At 46.2% G+C, this 25,963-nt stretch overlaps 1 protein-coding gene across 1 annotated transcript in view; it reads right to left on the minus strand.

The window, feature by feature from the left end:
* Positions 1–16,719, minus strand: part of LOC101879068 (tyrosine-protein kinase ABL1) — a 16,950-nt gene extending 231 nt beyond the window's left edge. The window contains exons 1-4 of the mRNA XM_034067732.1: positions 16,093–16,719; positions 6,626–6,799; positions 5,639–5,934; positions 591–863 (exon numbers count right to left, since the gene is read on the minus strand). Of these exons, the coding sequence (XP_033923623.1) occupies positions 591–863; positions 5,639–5,934; positions 6,626–6,799; positions 16,093–16,177 (828 nt within the window). The 5' untranslated portion in view covers positions 16,178–16,719. The remainder of the gene's footprint in view (positions 1–590; positions 864–5,638; positions 5,935–6,625; positions 6,800–16,092) is intronic.
* Between the last annotated feature and the right edge of the window lie 9,244 nt (positions 16,720–25,963).

Below are 25,963 nucleotides of genomic sequence, written 5' to 3' on the forward strand. Positions count from 1 at the left end.
AACTTCCAGCTCTCATTTAAAGCCACTTATACATTTGAATATATTTTAGCTTGGATACACTTTTTCCTCCACTTCTCTCTTTTGATAAGAAGCAGCTGTGAAGAACTGCTTAAGTCTTCCAGGTACACAGAGAGAGCTTGTCTTTTGGGAAAGATGCCACATTAGACACAAAACCAAAAGCATGCAAAGCCTCCCTGAAGCACAGCCTTTGGATTTCAAGTTGACTGACTCACAGTCCACAATTTTCCTTAAGACACCAGCTTGTGTTAGTGTATCCATCCATGAACAGCTCACCTTTGCCACACCCCAAATGCAAGACATTAGGACTCTATTTTATTCTGCTATGGTTTCATCTATTCTAAAGCAAAAATTACGCTGTTAATGTCCTCCTTTGTTTAGATGCGAGTGCTTTGGGTATCACAATAAACCATAATAGGATCAAGCTCTTCTAAAGATATTCTGTTCCAAGCCTACAGCACACAAAAGAAGGGCAGTCACTGACCCAAACTGTCTTAACAGGGCAGCAGCCAGCCTGAACATGCTTTGCTTAATGGAGATGAACTGGAACACTCTTGAGATTTGAGTCCTACCTTTAGAGTCTTCACAGCCACTGTAAGGTTGTACTTCTTCCAGACTCCTTCATACACCTCTCCATACTGCCCTCCACCAAGCTTGTGTTTCATGGTGATGTCAGTTCGCTCGATCTCCCATTTGTCATAGTTTGGAGACACACCATAAATAGTGGGCTTGTTGCGTTTGGGTGCTGGGTAGTGCAACGTGGTGATGAGCCCATCTGCAACAGTTGAATGATGATGGACCAGCTCTGCTAAGGTGTTGAAGCGGCTCTCTGAAGAGACATACAGCTAGGAACCAAAGAGAAAGAGAAAGCTCATACACATAATGCATGCTTGGAGCATCCATATGCAGAAACTACATTATAAAACTGTGAAAGCAAAGTGTTGCGTTGCTGCTACTGGAGCTGCAGCACTATGAGCTCCACAAGCTCTGGAACTAGCTCTCAGAGCTGTGAACAATCAATGCTTGGGAAGTGCATGGATTCAGGAGGAAATACATGCACTTCACTGAAACACTATGGGAGGGATGGCTGAAAATAGCATTCAATTGGCATGCTGTTGCTTGAAATGTCTTTATTCAACAGGTTGGTCAGTAAAGACTGTGGGACATTTCCTGGAGAACAGGGAGCTGTCATCCTCAGTGCCTTGATTCCATTATTGCCATTTGGGTTATGACATTTTCACCTGCCTAAATCCTCCTTGGAGTGTCACTAGCAAACTGGTGGCTTCCCTGCTTTTGGTTTAAGCTTCTGCATAGCATTTTGCATGAAGTTAGACAAGTGGTTTGTTCCATTCTTGTGATGGGCACTGGTCAATAACACAGAAGTAAACTCTACCACTGAACAAAAACCCGCTGTAAGGTTAGAGCTGTATTTGTTACCGTTTCAACATTCACATTAAGATCCATTTTAAGCCTAAAAGCCTTTCCTGGTCAAAGAGGAAATCACCTTAAAAACAGATGGTCTGAGAACAGAAAAGTGACAACAGGAGAAGCTGTTAGAGCTGTGTGGCTTGGACCACCAAGAATTACCCAGTACAACCACAATCTAAACCAAGCCATACCTGTTTGGGAATGATTTCTAGTATTGGCAGTGGTACAAGCAGTTCACGTGTTACACTGAGGACTAAAGTATGTAAGTGTGGATGTAGAAAATTATGCTGACCTCCAGGATCACTTGGAGGTATCAGAGAAGTACCGAGAGGGAAGCTGCCCATGCTTTTATGATGGCTTGTATTGATGATCTCAAGATCTCATTGGGATTAGAGGTATCTGTACTTTGTGCAACAGATTATATGATTTGTTACAGATGGAGAGAGAAATTAAATACATGGCTAAAGGTTTTATAGCAATCCTGTAGCAGGATGGGGAATGGAAGAGGATTACCCTGTCCAACCCACAAGACAACACTCCATGCCTTAAACACACATGAAGTTTTCCATTTACCTTAAAAAACCACATCCACCCACTAAATGTGCTCATTCTGTAGGCAGATTCTAACCTCTCACTGATCACATCTCAACACTGACTCCTGAAGGCCTGACTTCCCATCAGCCCTCCTGGAAATCAGAGTTATGCTGTGTTTAAATCTTCATCTGGAATTTGAAGCACGTATCACAAGAAGATGAAGGAAGGAGCAGCTATGAAGGGCATGCTGAGATGCAGCCCAATGAGTTCACCACAATCTCCCTTCTCCCCTGACCCCATTACCAAGCCTTAACTCAAGCTGCTTGCAGGATAATTTCCCCCAAGAAAACCATCTGGTGCTGCTAACTGTACTCATACAGAGGTTACAGACTCAGCGTTTCTGCAGGGCATGAGGTTATGTAGGGACTCACACAGTTTGCTTCCTGGAGATCTAAAACACAACAAGTTTCACCTCAATGTGAGGAAGAACTTCTTTATGGTGAGGGTGGCAGAGCACTGAACAGGCTGCCCGCAGTGGGGGGGGGAGTTGTGGAGTCTCCCTCTCTGGGGACATTTGAAACCTGCCTGGACACATTCCTGTGTAACCTGGTCTGGGCAGCCCTGCCTTGGCAGAGGGGGTTGGACTAAATGATCTCTTCCAGCACCAATGGTTCTGTGGTTATTTGGGTAATCTTTACACATCATCAGTCAAACCATAACACCAGTCCTGTTCCAAAGGGCTCTGCTTGTATAAACGGGCTGCCCATTGTGGCTTCTGCCACTAGATCACACCTGTCCTTCTGTGTTACAAGGATGACTAAACTGGTCCATGCAAACCTCCAGCACGTCTTTATCGTGATGGGATTCCCCCTCCCCAGGCAACAGACAAAACTGAACAGCCACAACAAAAAAGCATCCACGAAGCTCCATGACAAAGGTGCAAGTCTGCATCCAGTTCAGAGACTGAAGCAGGTCATACATCCATCACCCTGGATGCTGAGGATAGCAGGATTGGAGGAACTGGCAGGACAACGCTGTTTATTCAGTTGGGTTACTCAATAGGAGGCTTTGCCCCAAGTATTATCAAGTCAGGAAAACCAAGTCCTGTGTGCCACGGAAGTGGTTTACCAGATGACTAGCTGCACTGTGCCAGCCAAATCAAGAAAGGTCATTTTGAATGCCTTCCTTAAAAAACAACCAACCAAAACATTAAAAGGTGGTCCAGAAGAATACTGGGAATTCTTTAATTAAACTGGGAAAGAAGTAAAAATACCCTGAGGATTTTATTTTTTTAAGCTCTCGAACCCCAGTACGTTCAGTATGAACAGTGCTAAATTTAAGATGTACACACTTCCAATCTCTTCCTTGTCCCTTCCATTTTCCTCCAGGAAAAAGCCTGGGTACTGCTGTGTGATGCATGGCACATCTCCGTGCTGAGCAGCAGCTGTTCCACATGACCCTCTAATACCTCTTTCTCCCCTTAGTGTGTTCCCTCAGTCACAGGATATGGTCCCACCAAAGTCATTCATCCTTACAGCAGCACTTGCAGACACTAAATTCCCTGGACAGGCTGACTAATGATACAGCAGGCTGAGAAGGCCTCAGGTGCTCAGGGAGTTGAAGGTAAGAGCTTTCCTCCATCAGAGCCATACTCTGCTGTGAAGTGGGTAATAGAGTGTGACATGAGGAGCTCGGAGCAAGGAACCTGCTCCAGCAGTCTCTATTTTGCAGAGGGAAAAGCAGGATATTAGCTGTTTCTCTTCCTAGCTCCTCTGCTTCGACAGCTGGGGACAGGGCAGCAGAAGCAGCAGAGCAGGCAGCACGCCTCACTCTAAGCTGTCGCAATTCACTGCCTGGCTCATTAACACAGATTGAAACCAATGTGGTTTAACACTGCAGCACCTGATGCAGGGATGTGGCAAACTGCTCCTTCTGCAGGGATGCTGGGCCTTGGAACTGCAACTGGGAGGACTGGGGCTACCTCTTCACTTGTCCCTGCATAAGGAGCCAAAGCCAAGGAACCACAGCTCTTGGTCATTGCCACTTCTCCATTCTGTACTTCCAACCACCACGAGCTGCAGATCTGCTTTAGTGAATTGTACTGACCTGCACCTTTGCTCAAAAACACCAATTCAAGCAACACTGTGGAAAATGAACAGTTAACCTGGCTAAGACAGACCTGAAGAGCTTATTGTACCTCTGCAGAACTTGTTTTTGGGGGATAAAACCAGCTCTGCTGGGATGAAAGCCTCCATATGCCAAACCCTTTTACAGCTAAAATGGAGAACACGTACTATCACCTCACAGACACATGCTTATTTCCCCCAGCTGAAGGAGGTCTAGGTTCAAAATGTTCACATGTGAACACTGCTTGTCTGCCAGCATCCATGTGAATGGAAGGGATATCAACTAGAGAGACAGAAGGAGGAATAATACCCCAGACTGCCATGTAGTTCTTCAAGTATGCTGCACGTCAGCATTTCCCAGAGCAATTTTGACCACAGACTGTGTCTACATGGGAGGGAAAAGGAAGAATCAAAGCACCGTAACTTGGAAATACTTTGCTTTAAATAACATGGTCAGAATTGTCTCACTTACAGTCTGTTTGCTAATGCAAATGAAAAGCATTTCACTACTGAATGATATCTGTTCATTTTGTTAAAGCTTTTAGAGTGATGAGTCTGATAAACAGGAAATATCCACACTGGTTCCCTATGTATGAAAGATTCTGCCATGGGCATTGCTGTAAGAAGAACACAGCTCTCGCAGGACAAAGTTAAATTGGCCATGGTAGGCCCCTGCTGTCCTTGATTCTTAAGTATCTTTTTTCTGTGGAAGTACTTTAATGGTACAGAATCTGTCATCTACGAGATGCTGGCAAGAAGAGCCTCAGCAGCCTTGCTCCAGACTCACACTTCAACTTCTGCACAGGATCTGAAGAGACACTGCTTAAAATAGATTTGTTTAAAAAAAGAAAAAGATTTTCCAATCTCCAATGCCAGTAGAAATGTTTCTGTGAAAATCTAAACAGAAATCTGTGGAAAACTACACTTTTATCCTAACATATCTCCGCAGCATCCACAAAGCGCAGCATTGCAACGCTGCCACAGCACACAGCTAGCTAGGGGGGGAAACAAAGAAACTAGACACAGGGCCCATATAGAAGTGAAAATGCCTACCCGTGTCCAATGATCACGCTGAAATACTGTAGAGAAATCAAAACAGTAGTTAAAAATACCGCAGAATAGCTCAGAAAGTGTTCTGCCTCTAATATGTACAAGATTATTAGCAACAGGTGCTGCCTTTTCTGATTTGGCAGTCAAGGAGATTATCTTTTGAATATGTGGGATAAGAATTCATCCTCAGGATCTCTCATTAATGTTATCTATGAATTTCAGCTCTGATGTAACTCTAGTATCTGCTACCCTAAAGTGTTTCACTACTGAGCTGTCTCATAGCTCATCAGGTTTTCAGGAGTAAAACTGTTTTGTTATAGCTATGTTGAAATCTCCCAAGTTTATTGTAACTACAGATGATGAACGCTGAGATCAGAGCTCAGAACCGATCAATTCAAGTGCTACTGCTTGACCTTGTGCAGTCAGTGGACAAAGTACACAGGGGAGGTTTTCTTACGTGGTTTGGATACCCTGAAGCCTACCTTTCCATCAGATGCAGTGTTTATTCTGTAGTGGTACACCCTTCCTTCGTATCGCAGTGAAATAGATCTCTGTCCTGGACTGCTCTCACTCTCTCGCACAAGAAAGCTGCCGTTGATACCACTACTCAGAAGGTACTCCGCAGCATTACGTGACACTGGTCCATGATACCAGGAGTGCTTCTCCAAACTATTCACTGGGGTGATGTAATTGCTGGGTACCCAGCCTTGTCCATTCTTCGTTTGGGCCTCGCACCATTCCCCATTATGATTGTAGCCCAGGACACGGAGCTTTTCACCTTGGCACAAGAAGAAAACACATTTACACATAGCAAAGCTGGAAGCTGAGCACAAAGATTGGTTCTTTGTGGCTAACAGGTCATTAAATAGTCTCCTGCAGGAATAGGTATCTGACTGAGCAGGGAGCACGTGTGTTTCTTTAAGCTTGAGTAGACCCCTCAAAGCCAAATGAAGTCACACACATGCTTCAGGAGCTTGTTAAGCTCTCAAGCAGTTCTGCACCAGCTCTGACACAGCTTGAGCTTAAAAACTTAATCCAGCAAATTTTGTTTGAGCTGCGTTGGCTTCATGGGGCTGGGAGAGAACAGGACTGGTTAAACAGTGAATAAGCATGTCAATTAGCAAGGTAAGCAGATGTGACTTGGAGTACACATGAGGAACAGGACTGAGTATGACAATGCTGTATCTGTACAGTCATTTTCATACAGGGACTGAACGATGAAAATTATAGAGGCCAGCGTCTAAAACCAGCTTAGTTTAGTATCTCAATCCATTTCTTGCCTGATGGAAAAGCTTCAGACAGTTATAACCTTTGAAAAGGTGATAACTTTGTAAGATGTTTGTATTTGTTTAAGAAGAATTCCCACAGTAAAACAAAACTTCCTGAGGGTTTAGTGTATAACTCATTTATTCCACAGTGACTTCCATGCCTGAACACCCTCCCAGCACCATTCTGTCCAGCTACCTTACCTTTAGTTATGCTGAGAGTGTTGTCCCCACTTGCCACAAAATCATACAGTGCAACAAAGAGATGGGGGTCATTTTCACTAGGGCAGGACAGAAGGTTTTCCTTGGAGTTCCAGCGAGCTGCTTCGCTCAGACCCTGGGGCTCAAAGTCTGACACTACCGGTCTCTGAAGGGCTTCTGGAGGAGGAAGAGAGAAAGAGAGGAGAAAGCAGGTTCATTTTTGCTGATAAAAGCCATCTGGTTAACCCACGCACCCTGAGCTCCTCATTTACATTATTTCTTGACACGTGTGCTCCTCATGCGTCACAGGACAAACAGTTCTTCCATGCAGATCTCCTGCCACATAGGCAAGACACCCTTGTCCCCAAGCTGTCACAAGCCCCCAGCTCCCACTCTCATGACAGAGAGGGAAAGCCCCTCTCCCTGGTCCCTCCAGTAAATGCTGCTCACGTAGGCTGGTTGCTGCTTGTAAATCCTCTGGCTCATGCCTAACTGCTGCCATGCTTCAATCTGAAAACAAAACCAAGACCTTTAAAAGGTAAATCCCTTAATTAGGCTATAAATGAAATGGCCACAATGTGCAGCAGAAAGAGCCAGGCAGGGCGAGATACAGGAGACATGGTATTTAAGAATGAGATACATACTTCTGCTCTTCACAGTGTTTCTAATCATTTCTTATTCAAGTAGAAGGCTGTGCCTTTTTAGTTGCCCTCCCTCCTGCTGCTGCTCCTGAAGCAGAGAGCAGCAGTGAGCAGGCTCACACAATGAGCTTTCCACATTTTTAGGAACCCTGAGATACTTCCAGGAAAAGAGATTCCTGAAAACTGAGTTTCCAGGTGAGTAAAACCCAACTGCTGACGGGTTTTGTACCCTGCGGCACATCAGACATGTAATATTCAGGAAGTACCAGGCAAGTCCAAGTCCATCAGGGAATTGTATTGAGGTTGCTCCTACAAACCCTCCTCTCTGGGCCATGATGTAAGTGTTTGGGGCAGTGATGCTCCAGATAGCTGTGCCCCCTCACTCTGATGTGCCATTCTCCCCATAGGGAACTATGCTGGCACAAACCTGGGACAACAAGTTGTGAAAACCTTGGATTTTTGAGGGGATATTTTCCCTCTGGATGAGTTTGTTGTCACACAAACCACTGCACCAGCGCGGCTTTCATAGAATCAGATTGATTTGGGTTGGAAGGGACCTTAAAGCTTATTTCAACTCCCCTGCCACTGGCAGGGACACCTTCCACTAGACCAAGGTGCTCCAAGCTCTGTCCAACCTGGCCTGGCCATGGGGACAGGGAACAGCTCTGCTGCACCCAGCCCCTTGCACCACAAAACTGCTTCTCATTGCTCAGCATCAGTCCCCGCCTACTGCCTTCACCCACTGCTGAATCCCTCTTTGGGATTTGGAGGGAGAAATCCAAAGCCAAGTGTTTTCTACATTATCAGGTCACCCGGGAGCACAGTTTGTTCTTTATACTTGCAATAGTCACTAGCAAGGGGCTGCTATGTAGATGAAATCACACCAAAATATGTTTTCAACAGTCATGCTTGCTTGGTCTGGAAATCCAGGATAAGCTGCACCAGTAAAACCAGTGAAGAACAGATTGGATTGACCCCATGAAATCAAGCATGGAGTGGGACAGGACCAAAATACATCTCCCACTGAGAGCATGATAATAAAACCAAGCAACCACCACCCAATACAACCCCACAAACAACAACCAATCCCATTATTTTCTAAGCTTTGGTGGTGAAAATGCCAAGCAGAAAATGAGAATCTGGCATCCTCAATGTGTTGGTCCGACACCACTGGTAAAGGTTCTCTACCCTGAACTCTGACTGATTATTTATGAACACAAGTACACTGTGTTCTGTGGAAAAAGTAATATACATGAGGGCAGAGCACTAAACAGCAGTACACACACTTCTGGTCTTGCTTTCCTACCCAAACTCTATGTGCAGGGAGATTTATTTTTATAGTGAATCAGGAAAGTCAAATGATTCTGCTTTCTAAATGATTCCGCAGTCAGAAAAGGTGGTGGTGTGTGTTGGGTGGTGTTTCAAAGCACCCTGATATCCTTTCTTCCCTCTCCTGTTAACTGCAGGAGAATGTGTTTTAACAGCCTGGGTTTGCTTCAAGAGGGACAATAAGCAACAGAAAATCCACTTTCAGAAATTAAGCTATAATCATTTCACCATGAAAACGCTTTGATCCTGTCAAGCCCATTAAGCTCCCTTATCACAGGGCGCTGCAGTGACTGAAGATACTCCAAGGAGTTACACCATCAGTAACACCTGAAACAGACAGACAGCAGAGCTGCAAGGAGCAGATACACCACCTCAGCAAGGAGCCACGCTGTGATGCTCTCCCCCTAAACCAGCACAATGAGATGGACCATAACCTCCCTCTGTGAGGAAGGAAAATGCCTCCACCACAGGGGACTGATTCGACAGGAAGGCAGGAAATCCAAGGCAGGCTCCCCTCCAACTCCAGTGTGATCACAGCCCAGCAAAGGAAGGCTCATGCATGGACACGGATGGGGATGCAGGAGGAAAGCCAAACACTCCACAAGAATCCCTCCCTTCTGCCCAGGCCGTGGCAATGCTGGGTCTGACTCATTACACACGGATGCCAAGGTATGCGCTGGGATTCAGAGCATGAGATAACACAGTGTCAACCACCAAAAACACCCACAAGCTGCAGTGCAAGGCTGGTTCTGCTCAGTGACATTCCTACCAACACTGACTCAGTGATAACTGTCTGCAAACGCAAGGATCGGCAAGAGCAACACACAAGGGCTGTTAAATAAATGGATGAGAATTTGCTAAGCTGGAAAACCACACAGGTCCCCCAGTGAATACATAAGATGCTACACACAGATAGCCTCATATCCTCCATAGCCTTCAAGCCAACTGCACAGCTCTGCCACTGGTACCCCAAATGGAGGTGCACGCTGTGTGGGAGAGCACAATGGGGAGATGCAAGACCCAGCTCCTGAGCTGGGGCTGGTATTTCCAGAAGGCAGGAACCTCAAGTTAAGAACTGAGGTAGGGAAGGCGGTGACTGAATGAAGCTCAAAGGGCAGCCAGAAAGGCAGGATGAGGCCCAGAGTCAACACAGAGAACAGTGTAAAGGAAAGAACGGAGCTGTGCTGACCCGAGTGTAGCAGAGGCTTGATAGACCGTGACAAAACACACTTCTAAAGGCCTGGGCCCCAAGAGGAGGCTGTCAGCAGGCTCGGGACACAAACCCACGAAGCCAGAGAAGCAGACAGGACACGTCCATCTGGGAGCCACGTACTGCCAGCTGTCAGCAGGATTTATTCCTCTGAGCTATTCTCTAACCAATCTGCTGAGACATTCCAGTCCTTCAGAGCAGGAATCAGACCTTGCTGTTCATACACATTGAGGGGCTTCTTCAACAGATTGCAGCCTTTTCACCTCCTACCGCTGGTTTTAACCACAGTTTTACAGCACTGCTGAGCTCTCCAACGGGCCAGATTCCTCCTTCATAAATCAGCCTGGCTGCCATACCTACAGGAGGGTATCCTGCCACGGCAGTGGGGCAGGAAGCGAGCGCAACGCAATCTGTTATCTCTGTGCTGTGATTCCTTCCACACATCCACTTTGTCTTCTGCTGTGTCACAGCAAGACTGCAATTCATTACTTTGATCACACTGTGCTCCGGATGGCGCCTGGATTCCCAGGAGGAGTCCCAAGGCAGTGCTGTGATTCAGTTCAACACTAACACCAAGTAAATGACAACTCTTAATTACACCGGAGCAGACTTCAAAATAAGACAGCAGCAGCTTTTATTTTAAGGTATCAACCGTAAGAACATCTTCATTTCCCCCCTAGATTAAGTTTTTACTAGGAGATATTTATGCTTGCACACTACAAGGTTTCACAATGTAACCATTTCCTGCTAATTACTGTTTATACGAAGTCATGAGTCACTGCTAATGACTGCGTAAGAAGTTGTTCTCAGGTATGAATAACTCTGGACCAGGCCAACACAAGTAAAACTCCCTTAGTAATGTAAGGAAATGGGTGGAAAACAGGCAAAAGCATGAATTACATTCAGCTCCTCCACAGCTGACTGTGGGGCAGTCCCAAGGGAAGAAGAGACCTCCTGTCTCCCTACAGAACAAACATCCTGTGGTCTTACAAGCTGTGCCGGCGCTTTTTCCACGAGGTTTCTAGAGTGAGGCAGTGCAGAATACATCTAGTAATGTCTTTGGAGGGACAGCATATGCTGTCTGAAGCTTCTCCTTTCCCTACATTCTCCCTGCTCTCCTTTTTCCCTGTTAAGAAATGATGATGAATGGCAGAATCGTTGTGCAGATTTCAGACATCCAAACGTTCCCGACTCTCAAGCACACGTGATGGAGCAGCTGCTTCTCTGTGCCAGCATTTCCTTAGTGGCTTTCACAGATTCCCTCTGCCTGATCGAACAAGGATTTTAAAACAAAGGCAGGTTTCATGTTTTATTTCAGACTCATCACTCACCCATTCAGTGAGATCATGCTCAGCCTCTCCTGTCACTGCTCCACAGCACAGGCCATGCAACCCTTCTGCAACACAGGCGATTGCTGTCGCTTCTGCTCTTGGCTGACATTATAGAATCATCTAATGGTTTGGGTTGGAAGTGACTTTAGAACTCATCCAGCTCCAACCCCTGCCATAGGCAGGGACACCTTCCACTGGAGCAGCTGCTCCAAGCCCCTGTGTCCAACCTGGCCTTGAGCACTGCCAGGGATGGGGCAGCCACAGCTTCTCTGGGCACCCTGTGCCAGCGCCTCAGCACCCTCACAGGGAAGAGCTTCTGCCTAAGAGCTCAGCTCAGTCTCCCCTCGGGCAGGTTCAAGCCATTCCCCTTGGCCTGTCCCTACAGGCCCTTGTCCCAAGCCCCTCTCCAGGTTTCCTGCAGCCCCTTTAGGCACTGGAGCTGCTCTCAGGTCTCCCCTTCAGGAGCCTTCTCTTGTCCAGGCTGCCCCAGCCCAGCTCTCTCAGCCATGGTCCAGGGCAGAGCTGCTCCAGCCCTTGCAGCATCTCTGTGGCATCCTCTGGACTTGTTCCAACAGGTCCACATCCTTCTTATCTTGTTCAACACTAAGAATCCCTGATGATGTGGCTTCTCCCAGTCCTCCCAGTGATGAATCTGTCACCTTGGGGCTTTTGTAGTTGTTCTTTCATTGGGTGCGGGGTTTTGGCTTGGTTTTGTTGTTCTGGTTGTGTCTTTTTGAAAGCTCACTCTTACATTAGCTTGCAGGTCCCACTCAAGGTCAACCACTCAGTTTACTCCATTTACAACCCCTTAGTGACATGGTAAACATCTTTCTTCAGTCAGTTAATCACAGTTGTAGACATATGGAGCTGGAATAGGAGGTATGGCAGAAATTTGGATTTTATTCCCAAATCTGCTACTAAACTGCTACCTGAACTTAGAATATAACCTTTGGAAGAAGAGGAAGGAATAACTAGGATCCAAGCAAACCTCAATGACATGTATATCTGAAAGCTTTACCTTTACAACTTTGATTTGGTTTCCTTATGTAGGAAGCAGAAGAAGGGAGGTTTGCCTGTTTCTGCCCTGGGGAGGGAAAGCACCAAGCAAGAACCATCAAGATTTACTGTTGTATTTCCCTGCTTCACTAAGCAGCCCCAGACTACACAGGGAAGGATTCATGTGTCTGCGGATGATCAGTTTTAGGTCTGAAAACATTTCCAGCTTTTGCTAAGAAATGATAATCCTTTCCTCACCACATCCCATGGGAAACGGGAGCAAGCACCATCAGCTAGATTTTTTAATGAAGATGGGACAGGCGAGAACCGCTGGAACAAGCACATAACCAGCAAACCATTACAAAGCCAGAAACACATTTAAAAGCAAGGACTCTACTGAGTGATGGTCGATGAGAGGCCAAGAGGTGAGGAGCAGAAAATAGCCAAGGAAGACAAGAAACAAACAGAAGGCTCTTCCCTGGGAGGCAGCAATGCTGCCTTAAAGCACTCACTCTTCCTAACTGATGAACCAAGGACCTGCCTGCTGATCCCAGTGAACCAGGGCAGGGCGAGTCACTGGCACTGCAGATTGGGTCTGGCTCAATACATGCCCCAGTGCTTAAAGAGAAACTCTCCAGGAATGGGGCAATGGCTACAGGCTGCTGCTTCTCCCCAGGCTCATCTGTTGGAGCTGTAACAGAACACACTTGGGAAAAAAGAAGAAAAGAGAAAAGACACACAGTCTGACAGCTGGCAGGGCAGACTCATTGCAGACAGACAACAAGGGGTCCCCAAAATGGGTTTTAAACTTTACAGAGAACACTGACAGGTTTTAAACAAGGCTTCTGCCTTTCGGTGGTAGAACAAGCCCAAAAAGGCAGCAAGACTATTCCAGCCCCTATTTGGGACATGGACACGTTCTGTTTTCCAGATCAGATTGGCAGCAGTACTTGCTGTGCCTCTTCCCTTCTACTCTTTACCCTTTCTTGGTGTGAAGTGGGTGAAGAATTATTCAGTTTGGCAAAGGCAGAAAGGAGAAGGCAGATGACAGGAATTCAGATCTCTCACATTTTAAAATAGTATTTACTAGTGGGATTAGAAGTGAGGGCAAAAATGGCCAGCTCAAAACATCAATATGAAATCTCAGCAATCGTTAGAACCAGCTTAAAACTTATTTTTGATCAAGTTAAGAAAAGGTCCCAACTTTTTTGGCAGGCAAACCTGCCTGTGCACAGCAATGAGCACAGCAGAGGGATGCAGGACCTGCCATCCCTCCGCACCAACACAGCGCACTCCATCATCCTTGTTCCTGCAAACTAACAGAGCATAAAAGCCTGTCAGAAAGGGATCACCAATAAAACAAAACATTCCTGATTACCTGGTCAAAAGACAGGTACACCTACACACACCTGGCACTAAATCAGCCTTCTATCAAACCCAATCTCAACCCAGGATTTTCAAGAAGTGTCTTTAAAGATACAATAAACAGATTTGATTTTGTTACAGCCCCACGCTCCTCAGGAACCAAACACTGTTGTGTTTGTGTTCAATCATGAAAACCAAGAGAAGAAATTGAATTAAGTAAAATGTAATCTATCCTCCTGGCTGCAACTGGTTTTCTACACAACTAATGGACCTTTAAGCAGTCATGTCCAAAGTTTTATAGCCTACTATAGTACAAACACTTTCAGCTTTCCCCTCATGTCCTCAACAGCTTCCCATACAACAAAGATAACACAAACAGAGTTAAATCCTCCAATGACACCACCATCATCTCCTTAATCCTTTCAGAAGCTTCAGCGAGGCTGTGAGACGTGCACAGGAATGGATCAGCCATCACATGCTGCTCCCACGGATCCAGGAGCAATGGTCCTCAGTTTCTAACCCTTGACACAAACCTGCCCCTTCTCACCTCCTGCCACACTGAAGTGGTTTCTATCCAAATTAACAAACCCACATGTAAAACCTCATCTTCTTAAGCGTAATGCAAACAAGTGGCTTTCACTTGTGCCCCTGTAGTACAGGGGTTTGGGGCAAGGCACCATCACTCCTTTGAAGAGCCTTCAACAGAGCTTTCAGCTTCACAATAACCTAAATAAGAAAGCTGAGACCTTCAGCTTCAGAAAGAAGTAACAGAAAATCCTACTTGTGTTAATGTTGGGGTTTCCCCCCATATGAGCATAGACTCTCACTTCTCACCCTCCACAAGACCCACAGTCAACTGTGGAGTGTCCTGGGCTGCCTATGCCCTAACCATCACAGCACTAAAGTCACATTTGCCACCTTGGCTCACCTTTAATACACCCCATGGATGCTGCCTTCACTTTTGCCCCATGCTGAGCTGAGAAATGAGACTGAGCTACTTTGACAGATCACTCAAAAGTTGTTTCCACGCTCATTTCCCATCCCACCATAAAATGCAAATGCGCAAGCACATCCTCCGGAAGCAGAAAGTGGAAATACTCCAGTACTTATTGTGTCAATGACCGTGGTTTTAACTCGATACCACCTATATAGCGCAAGTCAACCCCTGCTCTAATCCTATTATGCAACTGCACTGCAAACTGGGGAGAGGGGGAGTGGTTGTAACACAAACAAAAGAGAAAAGTTGCAAAAACAGCCAGGGTAACACCCTTGTAACATCATCCCTTCGCATTCATTTCTGCAGGGGAGAGAGGCCCCAGATGCTCTGCCTCTTCTCCCAGGGCTGTGTTGAAAGATCCGAGGGCACAGAAAGGAGGCCCAGCAGGGCTCAGAGCTCCTCCACAACACACAGCCTGAGCAATACCGGAGGCAGGGGACACAGACAGAGGTTTTAGAGACCTAAAAAGCTCACAGAAGAGCTCCGTCCCATAGGAAACATCACAGTTATTATTCACGTGCATCTGCCCACTATTGGGTTTCTGAAACTTTAAATAAGTAACAGAAAGTTCTTTGGAAACTTCTTTGATTTTAGAGAGTACAAAATTCTTCAGAGCCACTAAACGCATCTGATAAATACAGACCCTCCTTCCAAAGCGCCTTCAAGCGGGTTTGCCACAAGAAGCCATTTGTAGCTTTTGGATTCCTAAGCCATGAATTTCCGAGGACCATTTCTCCACTGAATATTTGCGAGTTGAGCAACAGCGCCTTGCGATAGGCCCCAGGAAATCAGCTGCTGCCTTGCGTGCTTCTGATTTGATGAGTTAGCACGGTCCTCCTGGCAGGAGGATTATTTTTGCTGCAGCAACATCCAGCGACACAAAAGAAGTTGGAGAAGCCCTGGGATGGACACAGCCCTGCTAGCACAGCGGACGGGCGGAGGTGAAGAGCTTGCCTGAAGTCAGGCCAAGCAGGACCTCAGCCCCAAGCACCTCCATCACCCAGGCTTCCAATCTGAACTAGGCGGGTCCATGTGTTTAACATCTACAAATGACCATGGGTATAAGTCAAAAATCACCTTTTAAAAGCAGACACAAAGAGTTCAGTTAAATGAGTGGCGAGCAAAGTTTGAAGAGAACAACCAAAGTGAACTAACAGCTCATGTATGAACGCACGCTCAAAATATTTTACTGATGGGCTCATCTAAACTTTCTTCCTGCGCCTGGGGTTGAGTTTTACCATCTCCCTTGTCCAAAACAAGGGAGAATCTTCCCTGGTGAAGCAAGTATGAAGCTGAGGCCTGAAGACAGGGCTTTGTTTATGGGCTCGGCGAGAAGATCACTTGACATTTTACAACCATAAATGGTAGAGCCGCGCTCCCTTTGTATATTGCGGCTAATGAAAGTCACCTGGGGTCCGGATGCCACCAACACCCCTCGGTCCCCTGCATGCCAAAGCCCAGTCAGCACCAAACATCTCCCCAAGCCAGGCCCCAACCCGCGAGCAAGGGATAAAACTCATGGCTGGGATGGTAGCAGCATCAGGCCGTGCCCTTTGGGAGCACGGTAGTCACCCCAACTGATGGTCCCTTTGGGTACTCACCTTCCAGGTAGCAGCTGGAGGAGGAGGAAAGCCCCTTCTTTGATTTGCAACCCACCAATTTCAAGCAGATCTCCAGCATTTTCATTTGTTAGAGTTTGGCTTCAGCTGTCTGGTTTCCCTTCCCCCCCTTTTCCAGCTTCTTCTCGCGCTGTGGAGTTATCCGGTAAAAGTCTTTGAAAAGTCTAACAAAACCAAAAATAAATCTGGGAAGAGTCTAAAAAAATCCAGGAAAAGTTTAAAAGAAAAAGTCCAGGAAAAGTTTAACTCAAAACATCCACGAAAAGTTTAAACCAGAACGTCCGGGAAAAGTCTAAACCAAAATATCCAGGCACGGGGTAAGAAATCCAGCGCTCTGAAAACCATTACAAGGGCGAGCCCGGGAGGCGGAAAATCCTGGGGCCCCACATCTCCTCTCCCGGGGAGTTAACTCCAGCCATGTTCCCTCCTTCCCAACTCTTTTGGCGGGAGAAAGGGGAAGGGGGGGAAAGAAAAGGGAGAAAACAAGCAAGGGCAATAGGAGTGAGGGCAAAAAGCCAAACCAACCGAGTGGGGCAGAGCGGCTGCTGCCCGCAGTTAGCGGGAGCTGCCCGCATGCGGGGCGCTGGGTGCAGGCAGGGCTCTGGGGCTCTGCTGCCAACAAAGGGCCCCCTTCAGCCCTGCCTGCTCCATGACATCAGGCAGGCGAGCAACGCCCTCGCTCCTTAACCCTCCTCCTGCCTGCACCCTGCTGCCTCCTCTCCCAGCGAGCAACAGGCTGGGGAAGGGGGAAAGGCAGGATTGAGGGGTAACAGCACTGCTGCCTTGGTGTTTCTGGTGCGTGGCTCTGTTAAAGCCAGTAGGCAATAGCCAACAGTTCAAAGTGTGTCATTTCACAGTGTATTAAAGGAATTGTTCAAAAACTGGGCTGTGCAACAGGGAAAAGCAAACAGAGCTGTGTCCATCTGTAACCCAGCACAAAACCTGCAGGGGAGCGGGAGGTCCTTCCCAAAGGATGCTGTTGGAGAAGCTCTGTGACGATTACAGGCAAACAGATTGAAATCTCAGCTGATGCAATGACACTCACAGGATATGACTCCTCTTGCACAAGGGGACAGAAGTTTTCACTCTCCCACTACCTACTATTCTTCTCTCCTGCAAAGTGTGCCTTTCCCTTGTGGGTTTGTCAGGGCTACATGTTAACTATTGCCCCCCAGTTTTACATTTGTATAGATTACTTTTTAGTATCATTGTGTGTCTCCTTTTTAAAACAGACAGCATTTTTGTTAGATATTTATATTCTCTATGTGTGTGTGTGAATATATATATATCTATAAAAAGGATATATATTTCTCTATAAAGGAGATCCTTGGCAGTGTTCAAGGCCAGGTTGGACAGGACTTGGAGCAAGCTGCCCTAGTGGAAGGTGTCCCTGCCCATGGCAGTGGGTTGGAACTGGAGCACTTGGTGTGTCACACACAGGATCAACTAAGCATCAAATCTTCATTCTTGTCCTAGGAAACTCCCCTCCACAGCTAGCAGTGTCTTTGGGAAAGGTTACTGACCAGCCAGTGCTCTTTTGCCCTCAACGTTTTCAGACATTTAATACTTTAGGGGAAACTCTGTGTGCTTCCAGCATCTGAGGACCATGCCTCTGAAACAGCAAACACTGCTCAGACTCCTTAAACACTGCTTTACAGCAATACTCTGCCTCAGTTCTTCTGATCCATGGGGTGTACACATGAAAGACAGCTTGTAAGGAAATCCTTAGTCTCTCAACCCGTACTGAGCTGCAATAATAGCATTTGCCTTTTTTAAACTACAAGTCACATCAATTCTAGCAAAGAAATAATCACAGCAAGGACAGCTTGATGTACAAAGTGCTGTCATGCTTTTCCAAAGAGGAGATGAACGTGGATATCACCATTTAACAAACCAGGGAGCAGCAAGAGAACTTAAACCTCTCCTCAATTTAGAGTCCAGTAAAGAAGCCACAGACCCAATCCCCCACCTCTGGCAGCTTCCATGTGCACCAGAAAGACAACGGATGCGGTTCTCCCCATGTCCTTCCCTGCTATTTTATGGGAGCACGAGAGTTTCAAAAGCCACCAGCACCTCACTTGTTCCCTGCCTGCCTTCATTTGGGAATGCGACAGAGAACCTGTGCAGAACTGCACTGGGGAGAGAGGAAAATAAAAGGAAGAGAAGTTCAAAGCAGATTTGGAGGAGAAAGGTTACAGAAATCACAGGAGGAACTCTGCAATCACGTGTTTAGGCCCAGTGCTGGCGTTTAGGGAGCTGGGGATGGAGAAACGTTGTAAGAGCAGACCAGGCCTCTTGCACACAACTTCTTTTCCATATGAGGAGCATCCTTATCCTGCTTGTCCTTGTGCTGCAGCTGCAGGAATGCAGAGTCCCCATAGCATTCCCCCCGCAGTACAAAGGCTGCCTCCCCTGAACACCACCCAGCCACTACAATTAAGGCTAATACAATGAGCACCGCTAGAATTAATGCGGATTACATTCCTGATGAACTCCTGGGGTGCTTATTCCCGAACAAGAATGCCTCATCCGAAATTAAATTAACCCGCCTGCAGAAGAACCTCACTGTAGGAGAAACACATCCACTTGGGGAGTTACACACAAAGAGCTATCAATTAATTCCCTTTATGTTTCCATGCAGACAAGCTTGTGTGGTCCCTCTGTTACAAACATCATCCTTCAACGTTTCCTCCTTTGTATCATGGCAAACCAGGCTGTAAATACTTTGAGCAAACACCCTCTGCTTTTCCTGAGTGCCATGAAATTAACTGGTGATGAAGAATAAAAGCCATGCCACCAGTGTCACAGGAACTCTGCTAACTTATGGCTGACATCTATTAATCCCTTTCATGCTTGCCTGTCATAAAGACATCTCAGAATAAAATCAGTTATGAAATGCATGCAGCCTTTGGACTACAGAGTCCAAAGGACTGATGCAGCCTTCAACTGAGGCTCTGCTGCTGAATGACAAAGCTATTTTGGTTGGGAGCAGACGGTCTCCAACTACCTCCTCCTCAGAGGTATCGATTCCAGGTTGTTCCAGGCCTTTTGCACCTAAACTTTAACTGAGTGTCCTGAGCAGTGTGAAACCCTAAGAGCCTCTCCAGGCCCCAGCTGGGTGGTTATGAGAGCCCAGGGACCCCTTCAGTCCCTCACCCCCTGCTCCAGCATCAGCCTCTGCTGCAGGGGAAGGAGGGAGCTGGGCTCCACGCTCCAGATGTGGCTTCACAAGTGCCAAAAAGAGGGAAATAATCACTTCCTTCGACCTGCTGGCTCTGCTTTTGCTAATGCAATCCAGTATCCATTAGCCTTTATTGGCCATGCTCATACAAGAGCATAAACCTATTTAGCCAATTGCCTTCATGTTTGAGCTGCTTCTAGCAGAAAACTATTTATTCTTTACTTTCTTAAAGCTACCCAAAGCTTGAGGAATGATTCTTCCAAAAGGGAACAATCACACACACACACCAGCAGCAGTGAAAGGCCTGGACTCCATGAACAGAAAGTGAGTTTTGGCACAATCCCACGCCGTTTGCAGCTGGAGTGAATTGTGCTGCAATGCCATTAAAAACAGCTCGAGTGCTCATCACCCATTGAAAAGCAGAGCTTCATTTCATTTCAGAATCCTTTTTGGAAACCCAGAAAGAAAACAGAGTTTGCAGCCCCAAACACTGGGTGCTTTTTGATAGGCATGTTCAGCTGTTGTGGGATGGCAAAAGTCACGTGAAACGGAAGCAGCACAAAGCAGTTGTTAAAGCAAAGGAGAACAGGAAGGCACCAGGAAGAAAGCAGACTCTTGCTTGCAGCTATGTATTACCTGTGCTTTATCTTGCTGTTCTCTAAATGCAGGTGGGAACACCCCCACACGTGTCAAAGACTAACTCTGTGCCAGTTATAAAGCACTTTGTTATCTGAAGCAATGAAATGTAGAATCACTTCACTTCTAAGATGCATTTTTCTTAGTAAGGGATAAGGTTCCACGTGATTTTGGGCATTCACAGGTCACTGTCTTGAGGTTTAAGAACACGTCCATGCCACAGAGCACTGCCATACCACACAGCACTCTTCTGATGGCATCTTCCACACAGTGGAATAACGCATTCAAACACCATTACCTGATTACAAATATTTGTGTATGTGAAAATGATCAAAGAAGCCTATGTTGAAATCCACAAGTGACCAGGGACCTGCTACAGACACAGCTGGGCTTTGATGTAACAACAAACCATAAAATCCCAGCCTGGTTTGGGTTGGAAGGGACCTTAAAGCTCCTCCAGCTGCCACAGGCAGGGACCCCTTCCACTGGAGCAGGTTTCTTCAAGCCCCTGTGTCCAACCTGGCCTTGAGCACTGCCAGGGACGGGGCAGCCACAGCTCCTCTGGGCACCCTGTGCCAGTGTCTCTGCAGACAGATCTAGCTTTGTCTGACACATTACAGTTTTCCTTTGTGTTTTCACATCCTCCATCATTAAATACCTCCATCCACTCTTGCATACAATGTGCTAAATGTTTGAGAAGATACTGGTATGTACTCGATTGAAAGGACTAGCAGCTTTGAAATCCTGCCTGCTGAGCTCTACCTTCTTGGCACATGCAGCACAACACACAGTCTGGTGGAGTCTTTTAAAGCTGCTTGCAATGAGCACAGCTTCAGTGGGGCATGCACGTTAAGTCATGAGAGCTCTACTATGGTATGCCAAAGAAAGCACGGCACTACGTGAGCCCAAAGCTGGCAGGGTTCCTCCTGAGTGCACATCCTGCACCCAGACATTAGAAGCCATCTCTCTTGAGTCAATCACCTCTAGTCTCCCTAATTGTTCACTCACACCTTGTAACTCCTCCAAACCACAAGTGAAGTCAGTCTCCCAGGATACTCCAACGTTCCCCGCTGACTTGGCAATGACAACACTACGCAGAAAGGTGGTTACGTTTGTGCTGTATCTGTAATACCTGCCACGTAACAGGTACAGCGTGAGAAAAGCCCTTGCTGGTGTCTGCACAGGGAATGACTACATCAGCCCAGTCAAACTTTCCAAGTCGGTTCATGCACTTCAGGAGAAAGCCCAAGTGCCCAAGACACTGAAGGATCTCTGATTTCCACTTATTTGGTGATCATTGGGAATGAGCAATGCCCCTGGGATTAGTAATGCCAGACAAAGACAAAGAGGGCTTAGGTGGTTTTCTGGCTCTACCTTGCTCAGATGAACCCTTGTGCCCTCAGTGATCCATGTAATGCCATCCCGAGTTTCTCTAGTGCTGCCCTACCTCAAAACCACTCCACCAGTGATGCTTCTGTCTGTTTTCTTCCAGCTTTTTACATAGACATCCCTCCTTTCCTTTTCTAGCTCACGTGTGAAGCATTTCTATAGAGACCATTATTCTACTTTGCCATTAAAACTCTTCTCAAAACTCAGCGGGGTTAGTTCAAATAGGACATTAAAAACAAAAGCCTCTTTCTCTTATTTTGACCATTCTACAACGGACAATATTGCAAATTAAAGCTCAACCCACACATGAATTTGAACAAAGGCTAGTTAACACCTGAGGGCAGAGAGTGTTTTCCTTCCTTCAGAAACCACCCAGCACAGCATGAAAGGCCCTGCAAGAGCCCAGGGAAGTATCTGCACATACAATGAAATATTAACACTTCTTGCACTTCCCAAGTCCCGCTCGCACAGGAAGAAACTTCAAAAGAGAAAAGAAAGAAACAACAAACCCAGGGTACAGAAAGTCCACTGCAAACATCACCAGAAAACAGGGATTGTGCAACAAAATGTGCATTTGTTGGGTTTAATCCTCGATTTAACAGATGTTTGTTATTTGCACTTTTCCTGAGCGAAGGAGGCGGCTGGAAGCGGTGGGAGTTCAGAGATGTGGTGTTCAACTACATGAGCCTCCTTGCAAGCAGCAGGGCAGAAGGCAGAGGGTACAAACTGAATCCCTGCAGTGGTGCTCAGTCCTCACCGTACTTATGTAAAGAAGCAAGCTGGGATGTGAGCTCCACAGGGAACTGCCTGGGGTGTTTGCATTTGAAGCCTATGAGGTTAAATTCAAGTCCAAAGGGGCTCTTCACAAATCACTGGGAAAGTTTTGGGCCTCTTCCATTAAATGCTTTGCGAAACATCTGCAGGCAAATTAAAAAAAAAAAAAGAAGCATCTTGCACTTTTTGGATCTGAAAAGATAAAAATGGCAGAGTACCTAAAACCCACAAACACCACACAAACTCCTGCTCACTATAACCACCCAACTTCCACTGCCTGCACAGTTTGTTAAGGTTCTTAAAGGGAGCAGAGGCTGAGAGTTTCTGTGCAATAGGTAGAGTCACATCAGTTTAGGGATCCTACTGAAGTTCAGTATTTCCTGCCGGACCAGAGGAGAGAGTGTTATAGAGAGCCAGGACGCAACCAGTAAAGATACATACTTGGAAAGTATCAGAAAATGAATTTGAGAGCCATTGCTTTGCCAAACACTGACTCAGATGTGGAGTGGGAGCGTTTCCGTATTTCTTTCAAATGAAAAGGCAAGGAAATGCAGATGAAAAAGTGAAGTTAAAACAACAGGTTAAAAGGGGGAGCTCCAAGCTGCTGACTTCAGGGGCTATCTTGTGTAATTCTGACCGCACTGGGCAGGAAGAGCCAGGAGGAGCAGGAAAACATGTTTTAGTCCTGACAGCAAGGAAGTGGTTAATTCCTTCCATTCAAGAGCTGCAAAATCTGCCAAAGCAGAAGAGCAGGCCTAAGAGCTCAGATTACACATGAGGAGGGGGTGGAAGGGGAGAAGAAGAAAAGAAAACAAGTATTACTGAGCCACTGCTGCACTAGACCCAGCAGGGATTAGGAGGCGCATGGAGGAGGCGAGGTCTGCCGAGCATCACCGCATGAGGTGCCTGCAGCCTCGTTGTTTCCCACATCTCATCATCCACACTGGGGGAACATCAATCCACACTGAGCGCCTTACCCCTGGCCAATGTGAAACCCCTTTTTGTGCATCAGCTATTGAATTAATATGATTGGAATCGTTGGAACTCCTCTCTTGCTCTCTCCACCCAAGCTATGCAGTTGGGCTGCATTTTCTCTCCTAAGCGGAGAGTTTAATGTGGGGCACCGCTGTGAATGTGGCCAGCCCACTTGTGCTGCCATGGGTATAGGAGTCACTAAAGTACTTGAAAAGCAAAGGTTAAAACCCCTCATGCATAGCAGACATAAGGAATAACCTGCCAATAAACAAATAATCCATCAAACCCAGCAGCAGTGCAGCTCCTTTGCCTTGGAACTGACCACACAAAGGAGGTCTCACAGCAGCATAGACACTTTCACAGCTATTCTGGGGTGAGGGAGGGCTATCTGCCCAGCCAGACACCTCTCATCTAGTCCCTGCTCACATAGGCTCTTTCAGCATTGAGTTCAGCAAAGATTACAGTCATTTTCTGAACTGTATAATGTTGAGCAACACACACAGCACCAAGAGACCAGGATGAATTCAATTGCAGAGATCACTTTTCTCTAGGGATCTAATCCTAAGAAGAGTTATGCTTTTGAAATACATCAGTATTGATGGACAGAAACCTGTACAGGATCACAGCATAAACCTTTCTGACACTGCAATGAGTGTATTTTCTTTTTTTTTAATAACATACCCAAATGAACAACAAAACCCAACAGTGCCTCCAATCAGAAACTCAAGACTTCCTAATTCATCCACAGAGGTATTACTTGGATAAAGCAGAAGCCCTTTGTAACTATATAACTAAAAAAGCATCTACAGAAGTCTAAAGGATGCTATATAAAACCATCTACAATCACTTGATTGGAATGATTGTTTAGCCACCCTCTGTATCTACTCAGCCTGTCAGACATGCAGCTGAAGTAACTAGTGCTCTACAGCACTAATGGCTTCTTATTCCCATTGTAATAAATTAAATATATGCTCCCAGAAAGGAATAAATCCAGTTAAATACAACTGCCCGCAGCAATGGCTCCCTCCAAACAGGCCAGCATTTTATTTTGTTGTCAAGACACAATATAGGAAGTTTTAAGAGTCCTGCTGGGACTATGACGTAAAGGCAGGACTAGTAATTTCTCCTTGTGAAGAATGAGGCCAACAGGCAGAAACCTCAGACAGAAATAAGCAACTTCACTGTGAAGAAAGGCAAATACAAAGATGTATATATACACTTTTGTCTTGGTCCACCTGGAGCAAGGATGCAGAGAGAGGTACCCATTCTATTCTATGCACTGCTGAGCATAGGTAAATGCAGTCTAAGCACTAGACCTAGCACTAAAATTTCACAAGGATTTAAAAGCAGTATTTCAAGTCCTAAACAGAAAAACACATTGAAAAGAAGCATTTTAATTTGAACTTTTGGGGGAAAGCCAAAAGTTATATTCCCTCCAGGTTGCACCATTACAACAACGCAAAAATCTGATGTGAAATTCATCAGAGGCAAAGTTCTTAAGTTAAACCCTTTCAGGGTAAGTTTCTTCGGTATGCTTAGAGTACAATGCTTGTCCTATCTGCATTTAGATCTAGAAAATGGCATGAGACTGTTGAATACCTCCATGTTTTCTGCCTTTCCAGGCAAAAGAGGCAAGATAAATGAAGGTGTAAAACATAAATCAGTGCTCCTGCTCTCCAGTAACCCCAAACTCTGCCTCTCCATGTATTCTGAGAAATCCAAAGTTCCTTTCTATTCATTCCCTCTCCACTCTACCTGCCCATCATTAATCAGAGCCATTCACAGAGCAGATACATTACATGTGGTCTGAGGTTTACAGCTGCTGGCGTGAATAAAGGCTGTCGATTCTGTCTGCCCACATACCAGACAGAAAATAAAGAGAAGTGCGGAACTAGAACTGAATAGCAACAGTCAGCACCCTATAAGCTATCCCACCCTGCCCCACATAGCCCTGGAGCTGCCACAGCTTTCATTGCAGGCTCAGCTCTTCCTCACTGAACACTTCACTGTTCGGGGGGGAGAACTGGATTTTGAGGATGTGTGCCAATGGTTAAACAAGCAAATAAACAAGTAAAATACCTGCCACGGCTCTGAAAATACGCACAATGGAGCATGGGGGCAGGACACAGAAAGAGTGCTACAGGCAAACATGGAGATCAGGTGGGAAAAGATCACACTGATATGAAGTGAAGGTCCTCATACAGTTAACCCCATCTAAATGCACAGTGCCGCCGTCCAGCCTTTCCCATCTTCTCCCTCTTCTTGGCACCAGTGCTCACACAACCATGTGGTGACCCAGTTCAAGAATGTGAGGACTTTCCTCATGACATGTTCATACAAATACAGTGCTGACATCAAAAGGGGCCAGGAGAGCTGTTTTTTAATTCAAAATACTGAGAAAATCACTGTACTGAGTTGCATGCACAGCTCAATCCCACCGACCATTCCCATACCTCCAAACAAATCCAAAAGAAATAGATGTGAATGTAGTAGTGGATGAGATATAGATGCATTTCATTCATCATTCAGAGAGCATCAAACAGACCACGGAGACATTCAGCACTGCAAGACCTGCTTCCATCTGACATGGAAGTACTTTAGCCAGCCTTGAGTCACTTGGCCACGCTCCAGCCTGGATGTAGGAAAGGCAATGCCTCAAATTCCTGGAGAGCTGACAGGTACCCAGACATGCAACAGTGCTGCAGTTGGGACAATGCTCTCTGAACATACAGAAACCCTTTCTGGAGTAGGAAGCTCCTCTGTAGCTCCTCTGTGAGCTTCTCCTGATCCTGGGGGTGTTCCCTGAAATTCCAGGCAGAAGATAAACCATCACTTTGTTATTAAATTCACAGCTTTTCCTGTTTCTGACTGACCTCCAGTCCACACTGAGATCTCATG

The sequence above is a fragment of the Melopsittacus undulatus genome, chromosome 11 (assembly GCF_012275295.1).
Source record: "Melopsittacus undulatus isolate bMelUnd1 chromosome 11, bMelUnd1.mat.Z, whole genome shotgun sequence".
In the NCBI taxonomy this organism is placed as follows: Eukaryota; Metazoa; Chordata; class Aves; order Psittaciformes; family Psittaculidae; genus Melopsittacus; species Melopsittacus undulatus.